At 40.2% G+C, this 17,157-nt stretch overlaps 1 protein-coding gene across 2 annotated transcripts in view; it reads left to right on the top strand.

Annotated features, from left to right (window-relative positions):
- Positions 1-17,157, top strand: part of si:ch211-142k18.1 (uncharacterized) — a 71,481-nt gene continuing 54,324 nt past the window's right edge. Inside the window, exons 1-3 of one of the 2 annotated variants that reach the window (XM_057822842.1) lie at positions 1-145; positions 387-456; positions 2,604-2,673. In XM_057822842.1, coding sequence (XP_057678825.1) covers positions 2,620-2,673 — 54 coding nt within the window. In that variant the 5' untranslated portion in view covers positions 1-145; positions 387-456; positions 2,604-2,619. Of the gene's footprint in view, positions 146-386; positions 457-2,603; positions 2,674-17,157 lie in introns of those variants that run through there. The other variant, XM_057822843.1, reaches the window with a different exon arrangement.

Below are 17,157 nucleotides of genomic sequence, written 5' to 3' on the forward strand. Positions count from 1 at the left end.
TCCAGACGTGGAAATTGAGAACGTCATTAGCATGAGTTGGAATTCAGCTTGTGACATTTTTAGTTAACAATGTTTTCTAGGTATTTTATTACTTTCTTTAGACCATAAAACATCATTTTAACAAGTATTTCTAATTCCAATGTAGGTAAGTATACAACTTACAACCTCTTTCTGGCAACGGAAGCAAAGCAACTACTTAAAATTTTAAGTGAGGAGATAAAGAGTTAGTCATGCACAGGAAAGATAATTAGCACGTTTCGCTAAAAATGCATGATACTATCATACTACAGGATTTTGCTATCAGTGTGAAAGATTCTCACAGATGTTATGTTTAGATATTCACTACCAGTGCACAATTACTAAGTCAAATTATGCATGTTATGCAGATTTCATCAGCAGAAAAGTTCCATACTGGGCCTTTCTTTGCCAAGGATGTGCATCAACCGCAGGTGACAGGTCAGTGACAGCAATCACATATCCGGACATTTTTTTTATGGTTATTTTTTTTTTGGCCGGGATGGACCTGACTGTGGAAATCCCCATTTTGTTGTTGTTGTTGTTTCCTGCCAAAAACACCCGCATAGGTTGCGACCTGTCTATCCATCAAGTGGTAACGTGACACTTTTTCATTAGCGCAAAGTGCCCTAGAGTGGGGAGTGTCCAAAATAAGGCAGACGGTTAAACAATGAAAGCTGTTTTATTGAATTGGAACTTTTAATTTGGTTTCTCATGTTAGCCTTCAACAATAAAGTGGGCCTTGAATTACGGTCTTTCCAGCTTAGCAAATTGAAACGGTAAGTGTAGGTTGTCGAAACATTGTTTCTTACTGGTACGTACGGAATAATTCTGTGCCACCGGAGTTTGAATTTCTAACACAGGATTTTGTTCAGCTTCAGAATTCTAACATTTTTTTAGCATCAAAATTCAGCAGCAGCAGAAAAAAACTTAATTAGAATAAAAAAATTGGTTTAGAAAGATTTAGTCCTAAACAACTCGGTTGCAACAAATTCCGTAGCAAAAAATTGTCGCAAAAATCACTAGCCAAAATTGTCACAAAAACAAATCAGCCGCAAAAATTCAATGTAAAAAAAAAAAAAAAAAAAAAAACTGTTGCAAAAAAATGTAGTCGGAAAAATTCAGCAGCAGCAAAAAAAAAAAAAAAAAAACAGGTGCCAAAAATTACATTTAGAAAGATTCAATTCACTGTAAGAAAAAAAAAAATCAGTGGCAAAAATTGCCGCAAAAAAATCGGTAGCAAAAATTGTTGCAAAAAAAAAAAATTCAGCGACAAAAAAGTTGAATCGCAAAAATAAGAGCTACAAAAAATTAGTCACAAAAAATCAACCGCAAAAAAAAAACCCAGCAAAAAATTCAATTGGAGAAAATTATGTCACAAAAATTCTGTTACAAAAACTTCAATCAAAAAAAAAAATTCAGTTACAAAAAAATTTGTCATAAAAATTCAGCCCCCCAAAAAATCAATAGCTAAAGTTCAATTATAAAAAATGAAGTCACTAAAATTCGGCAAAAATTCAGTCGGAACAAAATTGCATCACAAGAATTCTGTTTCAAAAAATTTTCAACTGCAAAAAAAAAAAAAATCAGGAGCAAAAAATCAACAAAATTCAGCAAAAATTGCATCAAAAAATTGTTTTGAAATTTTACATGACAAAAAATGTATCAAAAATTTTGTCATAAAAATTCAGCCCACCAAAAAATCAATAGCAAAAATTTGAGTCTAAAAAATTCAATGGCAAAAAAGTTCAGTGACAAAAAAATGAAGTCACTAAAATTCAGTAAAAAAATTATTTGAACAAAATTTTGTCACAAAAATTTTGTTTAAAAAAATTTCACTGGCAAAAAAAAAAAAAAAAATCTGGATAAAATTTTGGTCGCATAAATGTCATGCAAAAAAATTTCTAACGCGAAAAATAAAATTGTTTCGAAAATTTGCAACTTTTTTTGCAGCTGTTTTTTTGTTTTGACTGAATTTTGTCAGTTTTTTCAATGCTGAAAAATATTTTGCCTGAAATTCAAACTCGGGTGGAACTGATTTACTCCCATAATAATAATCATGTTTCCGTTTTACGCCAAAACAAAATGAAGAAAGCGTAGCGGACCCGCGAAAGTTCACAAACACAACATAATAAAACACCTTTTTATCGGTAGTTTGACTATGCAACCCTGACAACATTTTCCATTTTTTACCACCGCAGCAAAACTGCGCCGTGTGACCGATTCCTCTAATTCCCTCCCGCTTAGTGTCATTTACATAAACGTGAGGAGAGCGACATCCATCTTTAGGTCTACCTCCTCGGATTGATATTTAAAATTCCGCCGCACAGACTAACGGCCCGTAAATGCAGCCTTTGCACTTTATGTGCCTCGTTCTTCTTATATTGCTAAATACACAAATTTAATCCTATCAAAAGACACGTGGGGGGGGGATTTTCCATAAAGCCCGTGACGTGACGGATGGGGCATTAGTATTCATATCCTTTGGATAGACTCTTTAATTTTAATGGAAGGCTGATATACGATGAAGTACATGTGTTCTGTATAATCCATTCATTCATTTATTTTTCTTACTGTTTTTGGTGCAGGATTGATACGAGTGTAATGGCGGACTTTGTGACATTGTGGGCGGAAATAAAGTCGTCATTTGATGAAGAGGTAGGTTCTTGGCTAGACAGTAGCGGAACAAATGTGAACAGGGCCCAGGTGCAATGAGCTTCCGCGGGCCCCTTTAGCAGAGGCGACTTGAGGGGGCATTCACATGCAATTTTCCACTCGACAGGTGGTGTTTACCGTATTTACGACACCACATGAAGGCAGCATTAACACAAATGCAGGTAGTCCCCGGGTTACGACGTACCCGACTGAAGGAGATGGTACCTTTTCTCGTAGGCACCGTTGAACTGTTTGCATTATTCTAACACACTTAATATAAAAAAATTTTTTTAAACTTGTACTGTTCAGCTGTTTGACACGGAGAATGGAAGTCTAAGTGTCTGTGGTTGGTCTGAACAGTTTTTAATGTTTCACAATAAGAGTATGACATACTCCCATTGTGATCATTCAACATACCTTGTTTATTATGACAAAGCAGCAAACAGGAAGGGGTTATGGGGGAACGGAAGAAAAGAAACACAACAATAAGAAATACATTGAACGCCTACACTAACTAGGAATTTGTGGGTACTATCGTCAGCTAGGTGTCCTGTTGACACCATGTGGGGGGCCTGTTGACCAGAGAAAGAAGGGGAGGGAGGTGGGAGAGTCTATAGGCTAAGTGATTGGGAGGGGTGGAGTGTACACAAATCAGTTCTGTGATCTAGAAACCAGTAATCGTGTGAATCCTTTGTGAGTGAAAGCCCGTCGGCAACCGACCCTACGCCTCCCCATCGCCAATCACGGCACCGGGTCCCCCACCCGAGTGCGCCCAATCACATCCAGCTGCATGCGAGCACCACCAAACACATGACAGCCATGCAGACGAGTGGAGACGCTGTGCGGGCGCCACCCCTGGGCAACGGGCCCCACCCAGACAGCCCGGTTCTGGATGGTGGGCGGGTGGGTGGCCGGTGCAGCCCATCCTTTCTCCCGCAGCCCAGCAAAGGAGCCATCGTTACCCCCCCACCCCGGGATCCAGGGTGGTCCCTTGGGCCACCCCGCCCCCATCAAACGGCCTTCGGGGATGGGAAGAGCAACACTAACGCAGTTTAAGGAAAACAAACAGAATACAGGGCATAAGAGATACATGACGCTTTCTTATCACGGAAGCCCAACGTGTGCATCATGCAACGGACTGAGCAAGATTGACGCTGACAATCCCACGTCTGCACCAGCAACTCTCGCAATCAGTTCTCCCGGACAGTCCAGAACAAATGGTGGGACGTTCTGTACCATCACAAGGAACACCGGAGAACGCCTTAAATCCAACCGATAACACGACTGATAAGACGCCAAGAGCCCCTTTGACGCTGAGGTGGCAAAATCCACAAGCCTCGTTGCCCTGACAACAGCAACTCCCGAATTTTCCTGTCCAATCCACAAACAGACAAGAATCCTAAACAACGCCCAAACACACCTTTTTTCTACCCACAGCCTGCCCTGCGATAGTCTTTGAAAGACTGAATGTTTAACTACCGGTAATCGTTGTCATTTTTCTCGGGAACCTTTTGTTGACTTGTGATATGGTGACCTTGGATCCTCGCCTGGGTCCCTCTGTGTTTTATGATCGCTATTGACCTGAATAAATTGTCAACTTGTGCTTCGAAGCCTTTTTCCAGTTTTTGAAATGGAGTCAGTACAAGAGGTTAAAACTAAGGTAAGCGTGGTTAAAAGGTCGCATTCCTTCACGAATTATGTGAAATTGTAAAACGGGGACTACCTGTAGTTAGAAACTTGACCACAAAACAAAGCAAAAACAAATCGGTTGCCACTCAATTTTTCCCAATCCAAAACTGTCTAAATCACAATTTCTTCTAACGATGGCTTCCTACTTGAAACCAACCTCAAATTCCAGCATTCCTACTCGACTATCAGATCATCTATTTGATAGCTTTTTATCAGCGCGGCTAATGAACGACGGCGTTGAATTATTCATGCCGCAAACTCCCAACGCGGCGTGCTAATAATTAGAAGCCAACTTCACTTTCTTCCGCTGTATTCTAATTTGAGCGGCGAGCGCGTGTAGGGGTGGGAGCGCTGATGCGATGAAGAATGGGGGCGGTGGCGGGAAGTAAACCCGCTAAAGCGATTAAGCCACTTAAATGCAAATTCAAACGCCGTCCGCCAACACTGCGGGTCGACGCTTTTATGGAGTTAAATTGCTGCCCTTTATATGGCTTTTGTACAAATCGGCGCCTTTAATGCCTTTTTGAACTCCCTTTTGTTTTGAGAGGCGAAATCAAACAAGTTGATTAGCAGGAATAAAATGGTTCTTTGCAAAAAGTTCACTTGTCCCACCGGAAAGTTGGCAAAAAGTTTTCGTCATACATTCCTTCTATTGTCACGAGGTGTTGGAACCAAGGGCCTAGATACAGTGGGGAGAACACGTATTTGATACACTGCCGATTTTGCTGGTTTTCCCACTTGCAAGCCATGTAGAGGTCTGTAATTTGTATCATAAGTTCTCTTCAACTGTGAGGGACGGAATCTAAAACAAAAATCCAGAAAATCACATTGTATAATTTTTTTAAAATACATTTGTATTTAACTGCATGAAATAAGTATTTGATACATTACCAACTAGTAAATAATTCGGCTCTCAGTTCTTTTTTAAGAACCCCTCCTGTTCTCCACTCATTACCGGAAGTAACTGCACCTGTTTGAACTTCTTACCTGTATAAAAGACACCTGTTCACATGTTCAAACAAACAAACTCCAACCTCTCCACAATGGCCAAGACCAAAGAGCTGTGTAAGGACATCAGGGATAAAATAATAGACCTGCACAAGGCTGGGATGGGCTACAGGAAAATAAGCAAGCAGCTTGGTTAGAAGGTAACAACTGTTGGAGCGATTATTAGAAAATGGGAGATGTTCAAGTTGACGGTCAATCTGCCCCGTTCTGGGGCTCCATGCAAGATCTCACTTCGTGGGGCATCACTGACCATGAGGAAGGTGAGGGATCAGCCCAGAACTACATGGCAGGACCTGGTCAATGACCTGAAGAGAGCTGGAACCACAGTCTCGGAGAAATAATCGGAAACACATTACGCCGTCATGGATTAAAATCCTACAGCGCACGCAAGGTCTCGCTGCTGAAGCCAGTGCATGTCCAGACACATGCCACTGACCATCTGGATGATCCAGAGGAGCAATGGGAGAAGGTCATGTGGTCGGATGAGACCAAAATGGAACTTTTTGGTCTTAACTCGGCTCGTCGTGTTTGGAGGAAAAAGAAGGATGAGTACAACCCCAAGAACACCATCCCAACTGTGAAACATGGAGGAGAAACATAATTTTTTGAGGCTGCTTCTCTGCCAAGGGTACAGGACGACTGCACCGTATTGAGGGGAGGATGGATGGAGCTATATATCGCCAGATCTTGGCTGACAACCTCCTTCCTTCAGTGAGAGCCCTGAAGATGGGTCGTGGCTGGGTCTTCCAGCATGACAACGACCCAAAGCACACGGCCAAGGCAACTAAAGAGTGGCTCCGTAAGAAGCATCTTAAGATCCTGGAGTGGCCTAGCCCAGATCTGAACCCGATAGAAAATCTATGGAGGGAGCTGAAAGTCCGTGTTACCCGGCAGCAGCCCCGAAACCTGAAGGCTCTGGAGAAGATCTGCATGGAGGAGTGGGCCAAAATCCCTGCTGCAGCGTGTGCAAACCTTGTCAAGGACTACAGCCCCATATAATAGCAAACAAAGGTTTCTGTACCAAATATTAAGTTCGATTTTTGTGATGTATCAAATACTTATTTCATGCAATTAAATGCAAATTTATTGTTTAAAAATCATACAACGTAATTTTCTTTTTTTTTTTGTATTAGATTCCGTCCCTCACAGTTGAAGAGAACTTATGATACAAATTACAGACCTTTACATGCTTTGCAAGTGGGAAAACCAGCAAAATCGGCAGTGTATCAAATACTTGTTCTCCCCACTGTATGCATTGGTAGGGACATAAAACTAGCAACTTTTCAGAATGCTCCCCACCAACTTTATTCAACCTTATTTGTGTTATATAATGAATTCATTTATATTGGCAATTGAGACTGTCTTCCAATATGTTGTAAGAATAGAATTGACCCTACCATTATTAAGTCAATTATTTCAATAATGTTTAGACTTACATTTATCTCTTTTCACTTGGTGAATGTGGCAGTCCATTTTTTCCCCCCAATGCACGTTTGATTGGCTGACGACTTGACCCCACCCCCACACTCTCACAGCCCTGACATAAATACAACATGCCGGCTCCTTCGCTCCCTGCAAGGAGGAGGGATATTAGAAGTAGGGTTGTTCTGATCATGTTTTTTTGCTCCCGATCGTTTTAGTTTGAGTATCTGCCGATCCCGATATTTCCCGATCCGATTGCTTTTTTTTGCTCTCGATTCAATTCCAATCATTCCCGATAATTTTTCCCGATCATATAGATTTTGGCAATGCGTTAAGAAAAAAATGAATGAAACTCGGACGAATATATACATTCAACATACAGTACATAAGTACTGTATTTGTTTATTATGACAATAAATCCTCAAGATGGCATTTTACATTATTAACATTCTGTGAGAGGGATCCACGGATAGTTTGTGGATTAGATTTGTGAATAGATTGTGACTTTGTATATTGTGACTAAATATTGCCATCTAATGTATTTGTTGAGCTTTCAGTAAATGATACTGTAGCCATGCCCAAATGCATGATGGGAAGTGGAACCATGACTGTGCGTAGTGCTACCAATTGATATATCTTCTCTGCGTTGGGAAATAACATAAGGTGTTAAGAAAAAGATCAATTGCTACCTTGCTTCCCCACATTGCTTTCCATGATATTTCTAATCGTAGGGAGAGGGATTGTAAGGCTTTAGCCAATTAAAAAAAGGCTCCAAAGGCTGCCAAAATTCACTCTACTCATTTTACGCTGCTTTATATCTCTCTATATAGGTAAAACGGCGCCATTACAGATTGAGCGCGACAATGCGTGAGTGGGTCGTGCAGCGCATGCATTAATTGCGTTAAATATTTTAACGTGATACTTAAAAAAAAAAAAAATTACCGCCGTAATCGGGAAACATTTGATAACCCTACCTTAAGCCTAAAGACTCTGGATGAGTGTAACATATTATGTCTGTAACGTTAAATATAATGAGAAAACAATTTAATTAAAAAAAATATATATATATTAAAAAAAGGCATGGCCGATATTTTTTTGCCGTTTCCGATACTTTGAAAGTGACGTGATCGGAAACGATCGATCGGGACATCTCTATTTAAGAATTACTTGTCTTAAAAATAGAGGATCCCTTTAAAGAGTTACCACTGTAGCACCATTTCGAGATTTTGTAACACACCCTAATTGTTGCTATCATCCATTTTAATAAAATAAAAATGAACTGCATTCAACGGTACAGTAATGATACTTCATAAATCAATGATGCGCAACAGCCACTAGATGTCTTGATAAACCCCTGGAGTGATAAATCACCACACAACACAAACATATGGTGCATGAACAAACAGTACTCTATGTATGAATAATCATATGATTCACCCCAGTTAATCTAAGATAGTTATGATAGGCTTTATCCATCATTTAGGGCGCTATCCTATTTTGATGGTAACATCGTATCGTGAAGCACCCTGAGATTCCCACCATACTACTTCTGAATTAGTCAATTGCTCTCCATGCCACTAAAACATCCAATATGGTACTGACCACCTGTACAAAATTACGTTTTTATTGCTGTTATGTCTTTCCCCCACAAAGTTGGATTTATTGAGCAAAGCGACTAACGCGAAGGTTCAAGCATCTTCGCTCCACTCCACAATTACACAAGGCCATTAGGAAGAAGCGGCGGCGGCGAGTGGGTGAAATCAGCGTGATGCAATCAGAAGAAAATGAGGGCGAGGGCGCAAAGCATGTGATGTGACCAGGTTAGCTCGCCTCGTGACCGCACCTCATCACACGCTGGAAAGATTCGGGAAGGCTTTTCTTGAAATAATTGCGTGAGAAAATGTCATGTAATCAATCAGAAAAAAGGGGGGGTTCGGGGGGGGGGTTTACCGTATTTTCTGGACTATAAGTCGCACCTGAGTACAGGGCACACCAGCCAAAGAATGCACAATGAAGAGGATAAAAATACATACATTGGAACCTCAAAATATGAAATGAATTCATTCCGGAGTGGCTTTTGTATTTTTTTTTCCCGTATAATGAATCGGCTAATTCGTTCCAAGTTATACTAAAACTAGGGCTGTCAAACGATTAAAATTTTTATTCGAGTTAATCACAACTTAAAAATTATTTAATCGCAATTCAAAACATCTCTAAAATATGCCATATTTTTCTGTAAATTATTGTTGGAATGGAAAGATAAGACACAAGACAGACATAAACATTCAACATACTGTACATTAAGTACTGTATTTGTTATACCAATAAATCCACAAGATGGCATTATTAACATTCTTTCTGTTAAAGGGATCCACGGATAAATATGAGTACAAGTTATAGTAATTTTATATTAAAACTAGGGCTGTCAAAATTATCGCGTTAATGGGTGTAATTAATTTTTTAAATCACGTTAAAATTTTTGACGTAATTAACGCACATGCCCCGCTCAAACAGACTAAAATGACAGTACAGTGTAATGTCCGCTTGTTACTTGTTTTTTGGTTTTTGGCGCCCTCTGCTGGCATTTGGGTCCAACTGATTTTATGGGTTAGTACCATGAGTGAGCATGGTGTAATTATTGACATCAACAATAGCGAGTTACTAGTTTATTTTTTGATTGAAAATTTTACAAATTTTAATAAAACGAAAACATTAAGAGGGGTTTTAATATAAAATTTCTATAACTTGTACTAACATTTATCTTTTAAGAACTACAAGTCTTTCTATCCATGGATCGCTTTAACAGAATGTTAATAATGTTAATGCCATCTTGTTGATTTATTGTTATAATAAACAAATACAGTACTTATGTATTGTATGTTGAATGTATATATCCATCTTGTCTTTCCATTCCAACAATAATTTACAGAAAAATATGGCATATTTTATAGATGGTTTAAATTGCGATTAATTACGATTAATTTTTAAGCTGTAATTAACTCGATTAAAATTTTTTATCGTTTGACAGCCCTAATTAAAACCCCTCTTAATGTTTTCGTTTCATTAAAATTTGTAAAATTTTCCATCAAAAAATAAACTAATAGCTCGCCATTGTTGACATCGGCGAGCGGTGACGTCACATCGGGCTCCCTGCCGTTCTTCCACAGTGTCTTTAACTACGTAAGGTAGTGATTGAAATACACCGCAAGGTGTCACTGGCGAGTTTTAAATGAATTAGAGAGCTAGCCAAGGCAAATTCTGAGTAAGTTTTATGTGTATTTTGCATAGCCATTTTGATTGGGAATGTCTGTTCTTTCCATTGAGCGCTTTTCTTTTTGTGAACATTATTTTTTTGAGAGATAGGAATGTTATTTTTGTTGTGCTTTCACTAAATGATACTGTTGCTACTTAACTGTTCCGCCCAAATGCATGACGGGAAGTTAGGCAACCATGACTGTCAGTGGTGGCTGCAAATGGTATACAGTATGTTCTGCGTTGTGTTCAATTTGGCGTGTTAAGAAAAAGAACGTCTCCGGCTCCGCCCATAGGCATGATGGGAATTTGGGCAACCATAACTGTCAGTAGTGGCTGCAAATGGTATACAATATGTGCTGCGTTGTGTTCAATGAAGCGTGTTTAGAAAAAGATCGTCTCTGGCTCCGCCCAAATCCATGAAGGGAAGTTGGGCAACTATGATTGTAGTGGCTGCCAAAGCTTAAGCCAATAAAAGGCGCTGTCCAATGAACGCCTGTGTCCACTCGCATTTCTCTGCCTTTTCGCTCTCAATGTGCTAAAACAGCGTCATTGGAAACTGTATGAGACAACGCATGAATGGGTCATTCCGTGCATGCGTTATTTGCGTCAAATATTTTAACGTGATTAATTTAGAAAATTAATTACCGCCCGTTAACGCGATAAATTTGACAGCCCTAGCTGAAACACATTAAATTTGCTGTCATGCCCTCTGATTGCACGTCTTCATTTGTAATACTTTGCTGCCTTCTAGTGGCGCTTAGGTGTAACTAGTTTGTTGTTCCAACTCATTCTACAGACGTTATCACATGACTACTTGAGCTCATAGCAAACAGAATGCTAAAAGACAAGCTAACTTCGGCAGCTATAGCTAGCAATTTCATCTCGCTATTTGTGCTCTGATAGTTTTTTTTTATTAATGTACAGTGGGGCAAATAAGTGTTTAGTCAGCCACTAATTGTGCAAGTTCTCCCACTTGAAAGTATTAGAGAGGCTTGTAATTGTCAACATGGGTAAACCTCAACCATGAGAGACAGAATGTGGAAAAAATCCCCAGAAAATCACATCGTTTGATTTTTAAATAAATTATTTGCAAATCATGGTGGAAAATAAGTATTTGGTCAATACCAAAAGTTAATCTCAATTCTTTGTTATGTATACCCTTTGTTGGCAATAACGGGGGCCAAACGTTTTCTGTAACTCTTCACAAGTTTTTCACACAATGTTGCTGGCCCATTCCTCCATGCAGATCTCCTCTAGAGCAGTGATGTTTTGGAGCTGTCGTTGGGCAACGCGGACTTTCAACTCCCTCCACAGATTTTCTATGGGGTTGAGTTTTGGAGCCTGGCTAGGCCACTCCTGGTCCTTGAAATGCTCCTTACGAAGCCACTCTTTTGTTGCCCTGGCTGAGTGTTTGGGGTCATTGTCATGCTGAAAGACCCAGCCGCGTCTCATCTTCATTGCCCTTGCTGATGGAAGGAGATTTTCACTCAAAATCTCTCGATACATGGCCCCATTCATTCATTCCTTTACACAGATCAGTCGTCCTGGTCCCTTTGCAGAAAAACAGCCCCAAAGCATGATTTTTCCACCCCCATGCTTCACAGTGGCTATGGTGTTCTTCGGATGCAATTCAGTATACTTTCTCCTCCAAACACGAGAACCTGTGTTTCTACCAAAAAGTTCTATTTTGGCTTCATCTGACCATAACACATTCTCCCAGTCCTCTTCTGGATCATCCAAATGCTCTCTAGCGAACCGCAGACGGGCCTGGACGTGTACTGGCTTTAGCAGGGGGACACGTCTGGCAGTGCAGGATTTGAGTCCCTGGCGGCGCATTGTGTTACTGATAGTAGCCTTAATTACTATGGTCCCAGCTCTCTGTAGGTCATTCACTAGGTCCCCCCGTGTGGTTCTGGGATTTTTGCTCACCGTTCTTATCATTTTGACGCCACGGGGTGAGATCTTGCATGGAGCCCCAGATCGAGGGCAGTGTTTCCCACCAATGAAAGAGACTGTGGCGGCCCGCCACAGTCTCGTTTGGGCCCGCCACAGTCTCGTTTGCGCCCCCCGCCGGAAAAAAAAAAAAAGATACTAATCAGATGCGTCAGTCAGCCGATTACACAGCTGTAGCCCACTCCACTCTACTACCCGCGCGAGTGAGAGCAGCATTTTAGAGTAGTATTTTATTTATTTATTTATTCATTTAAGAGACGCAAGGGGAACGAGTAGGAAGAATGGGAGAACGAGCGAGATAGCGAGAGACAGCGGTCGCATGTCGTAGCAGCCCGCTGTTATTTTGTTATTGTTTTTCTTTATTATTGTTACCACAATCAAGTGGGTAAGCAAATACAGACTTCTCTCCTTCTTCCCCATATCCGGGGCATTACAATAGTTTGGATCGGACTTTTCGGCGAAAGTGAGCGGTGGACGGCCGTCTTGGACGGAAAGCAAACTTTGATTGAACTTGCGCAGAGAGGCGGGGCCCAAAATAAAGCCTTGCTCTATTTTCAGAGCGTTGGTCACAGTAAAGTATTAATTAGTTCAAGCAGAGTAAAATGATACATATTCACGGTATAAGAACCTCGTTTCCGTGTCCATCGATTGGTAAGAAAAGGCTGTTTGTACGAGTGACGTGTGGGCGCTCCCGTCGGGGGGACATTTCGCGTGGAGTGGCTATTTATCGGCACAACACGAAAGTTGGATAAATGCGCCCCCCCGCCCCCCCAATTTCGCGAGCTCTGGGACACTCGAAAAATGACTCTCATACCTCTCCTTGCTAAGTTAATGGTACCTCGATGTGCGTTTGTGTGGAAATTTAGTTCACGAACAACGGGGAAAAAACTATTCACCTTCTCACCAAATCAAGAAAAACTTTACACGGCCATTAGAATTCCCCCACTCCTGTAAATGGGTCAGTTGACAGAAGGACTGTTATTGTTGTGGTAATGTAGTACTTATGAGGGTCAAATAAAAAGGAAAAAGGAGGGCTACGACGGCGGTCTGAAACCCGCGGCTCTTGGGCCGCATGCGGCTCTTTAGTGCTGCTTCGGAGCTTTTTTTTTTTTTTTTTTTTTTAATGGAAAAAGATGGGGGAGGGAAATATATTTTTTGTTTTAATAGGATTTCTAGGAGGACAAACATTCTTTCAATTCATTAATATTGTAATGAAGTTAAACTTGTGGTGTCATCGTACAACAGAGTAGTCACGTGGTGCGCTATAGGATCCACTGCAGGGAAAATAAACATTTAATCATGAAGGCTAATTATGTATTTCTAGCCAACTTAGTCATTTTTATAGTAGGCTAATATAGCTAGTATTGATAATTATAAGGCTTGTACAAGGCTTTTAATTTTTGGCTGCTCCAGACATACTGTATCTGTTTTTTTTTTGGGGGGGGGGGGGGGGGGGGTCAAATATGGCTCTTTCAACAGTCCCTGAGTTACTACGAGATGTAAGTCGTACTATTGCTACGAGAAAAAAAGTCGCATTATTACATAGGGTAACGTAGCTGTAATCAGCAACGCATTTTACATACATGTACCGTAGCTGAGAGCTATAACATTAGCCTAGCTAATGAAATATTTCAAATATATCTTTGTTATGGTTCTTCTTGGGGAAAAAAAATAATGAAAAAAAAAAAAAATTCGCCGTGGCACGACATGGTGTGGCTGTCCGACTCCGATGCAGCCCACCACCACAGTTTCAAAAAATCCTATGGTCAGAGAGCCTCCCACCACAGTCTCCTAAAATCCTGTGGGAAACACTGGAGGGATTTTATCAGTGGTCTTATATGTCTTCCATTTTCTAATAATTGCTGCCACAGTTGATTTCTTTACACCAAGCGTTTTACCTATTGCAGATTCAGTCTTCCCAGCCTGGTGCAGGTCTACAATTTTGTCTCTGGTGTCCTTCGACAGCTCTTTTGTCTTGGCCATAGTGAGTTTGGAGTGTGACTGACAGAGGTTGTGGACAGGTGTCTTTTATCCTGACAATGAGTTAAAACCGGTGCCATTAATACAGGTAACGAGTGGAGCCTCGTTAGACCTCGTTAGAAGTTAGACCTCTTTGACAGCCAGAAATCTTGCTTGTTTGTAGGTGACCAAATACTTATTTTCCACTCTAATTTGGAAATACATTATTTAAAAATAAAACAATGTGATTTTCTTTTTTTTTTTTTTCCACATTCTGTCTCTCATGGTTGAGGTTTACCCATGTTGACAATTACAGGCCTCTCTAATATTTTCAAGTGGGAGAACTTGCACAATTACTGGTTGACTAAATACTTACTTGCCCCACTGTACATGAGATTTGTATCTTGAAGTACCACTGTTTGTCGCACTGGAGTAAAATTAATTTTTTTGGGGCATTTTTTTTTTAATTGAACAGAAACCAAGAACAAACTATGCCCAAGTAAATCAGTGATCCCTCAGTTATCGGTCTTAATGGGGACCAGAACCGACTGCATAAATTGAAAAAACCCGCAAAGTAGTGTCACCCACCCCCTCATTTTTAACATAGATTGTTTTCATTTTTTTCATCTGTGTGATTTTGACAAAGATCAGATCACATTTGGTGATTTTTATGCAGAAATGCGAGGCATTTCAAAAAGGTTCAGATCATTTTTCATACCACCGTAGACGCACTTGAGTATAGGTCGCAGGCCCAGCCAAGTCCGACTTATAGTTCGGAAAATTTGCCATTTGTTTCTTTAAATGAGCGTATTTGAAATCAGCACCGGGTCATTTTTTTCCCCCCCGCTTTGAAATGGCACTTTTGAAGATGGGTTGATTGCTGTGATTGATGCGGTGAAAAGGGGGTTCAACTCTGCAGCTGATTAGGCAACCTTCCGCAACGTTAGCTTGCTTCCAGATAAGACGTGATGGGAGAAAAATATTCATAGCTTCATTATTACTACTCTGAAAGTCTGTACAAAAATGAGTACCACTTTCACAATCAGATAACAGTGTTATGGCCTTATTTTTGGTGTCGGCATGTGATTTTCATCTTAGAAAAATAAGTGCATTTATGTTTTTTTTTTTTTTTTTTGTACCGAAAAAAAACTTCTACCCTGACGTGCTTTGTCTTGAACTTCCAATCCCTCCTGACGCAGCCGAGTGATAAATCGCGAATCCTTTGTCATCCATTGTAAATCTCGGTAAGGGGAGCTCATTGCTGCCTGTCTTGCAGGTTCTTCAACAACAACAACATTTTTGTTAGCTAAAATGCGACTTATAGTCCTAAAAATACGGAATATGTAATTTAATATGTAAATTAACATTATTAGATTTTGCTAACATCCTGCTGTGAATTGAAATTAGTTTAGTGCTTGTAGACGTCCGATCCATTCGTTCATTCGCTGCCATCCCTCCCACTTCAAATGGATCAGACGTCTAGCGCCGTAAATCGCAGCCAATGAGTTAATTAGCAAGCAGCCATGACCTCACATTTGCCTTTTAGCCAGCGTGCCGCGGACCTTTGAGGACAAACAGACGTGAAATTTACAATTTTGGCCGAGCGACGTCGCTTTATGACGGCGGCCGGCAGATGTTGGATTGAAAGCGCCATCTGTGCTATCGGTGAATGTTTTTTTTTTTTTTTTTTTGTAAATATGGAAGTCAATTTAGTAGATGAACATTTTCACATTACTATGTGATAGGTGTTTTATAAAGATACTTTTCAAATATATGGCGGAAAACGCAGACAAGACTGAAAAAGCAGTCTCTGCTCTTGCACTCCTCTTTAAAAGAAACTGCTGTATTTTAAGCCAAAACAACTGTTTTGTTTGATAGAACAATATGTCTGTATGCTGCCATAGCAGATTCATGGCGCATGAACGGTACATAAGTACTCGGGATGTCCCGATCCAGGTTTTTGCACTTCCGATCAGATACCGATATTGTTTTGCACTTCCGATCTGATACCGATACTGGCCGATACCGATACAGACCTATCTGAGCATGTGTTAAAGTTTAAAGCTATTTAGCCCCCTTACTTAGTTGTCAGACTCATGTTGAAAAAGGTTTTAGTACTCTTGATAACAACTAGCCAGCTGAATTAGGTGAGTTTGAATAACACACAACGGTTGGTAACAAGAAACTGACCTGTTTATTCAGTGACAAACACAAAACATTATAAATAACAAACAGAAATGGCATAGTCAGTCAGTAAAACGTGCAAATAATATTGTAAACTGTCTTAAGAAAAGCAAAACACACAAACAATCTCAGTGGAAAATCCCACAAATCCCCCAAGCTATTAGATGCTTTTAAGGTTTCGTGCATTAGTTATAAAAATTGTATAAAAAGCCTCTCAGGTTTAAATAAACGACCATTTCAGTATCAAGTTAACATTTTAAAACAGTAAACAAAATACTCAAGTCATACTCAAGCCATTCTGTATCAGCAGCTTTAAACTACATTCATTCAATTCATTTAATTTTGCGAATCAACTGTTAAAGTTGTTAAAATTGCTCCCGTTATTCCACAATTTCCCTTCTACTTTCGACTTGTGAAAGTTTTAAAACTGTTTTGAAGATATTCAAGTCATGCATTTGCCGATTTAGGAGTATTTTAGATAAAAAGTAAATTAGGTTCGCTTGGAAGGTTCACAACAGCCTACTAGGGAAGTCTCCTGCTTTAAGATGTCGGCTGTTTACTAGCGCATTAGTTTTCCATACTTCAATGTTGCTGACGCCGTCGAGTCTGTCATTTTGCATCTAGTTCTATATACAGATGATATCTATTATCTCCAGTAAAACGACTTTGACGTAGTTTGTAGCGGCTGTCAGCAGCAGTCAGGTATTCTTCTGTTTTTTTATCCAGCGGCATGAGTTGAGCTAAAGCCGTGAGTTGAGCATTGGCATTACCCGGGTCTATGTCAAGCATTATGTTTACTTTCGGGACGCAATGCGGTCAGTTGTTCATAGCGTCCCGAAGACCGCGCTGTGTAATAGTTCCGCTTTACTTGACATATTTCAATCATCGGAATTTGGATGTTTGTGAATTGTTCTCGAATCTTCCACGGCCGAATCGCTAAAGGATGTAATGACGGCTGGGCATGTTGTACCGTGGTTCTAAGTGTTGGATGGTGCGTCTTTACTCACGAGAGATAAT

The sequence above is a fragment of the Corythoichthys intestinalis genome, chromosome 19 (genome assembly GCF_030265065.1).
Source record: "Corythoichthys intestinalis isolate RoL2023-P3 chromosome 19, ASM3026506v1, whole genome shotgun sequence".
Lineage (NCBI taxonomy): Eukaryota > Metazoa > Chordata > Actinopteri > Syngnathiformes > Syngnathidae > Corythoichthys > Corythoichthys intestinalis.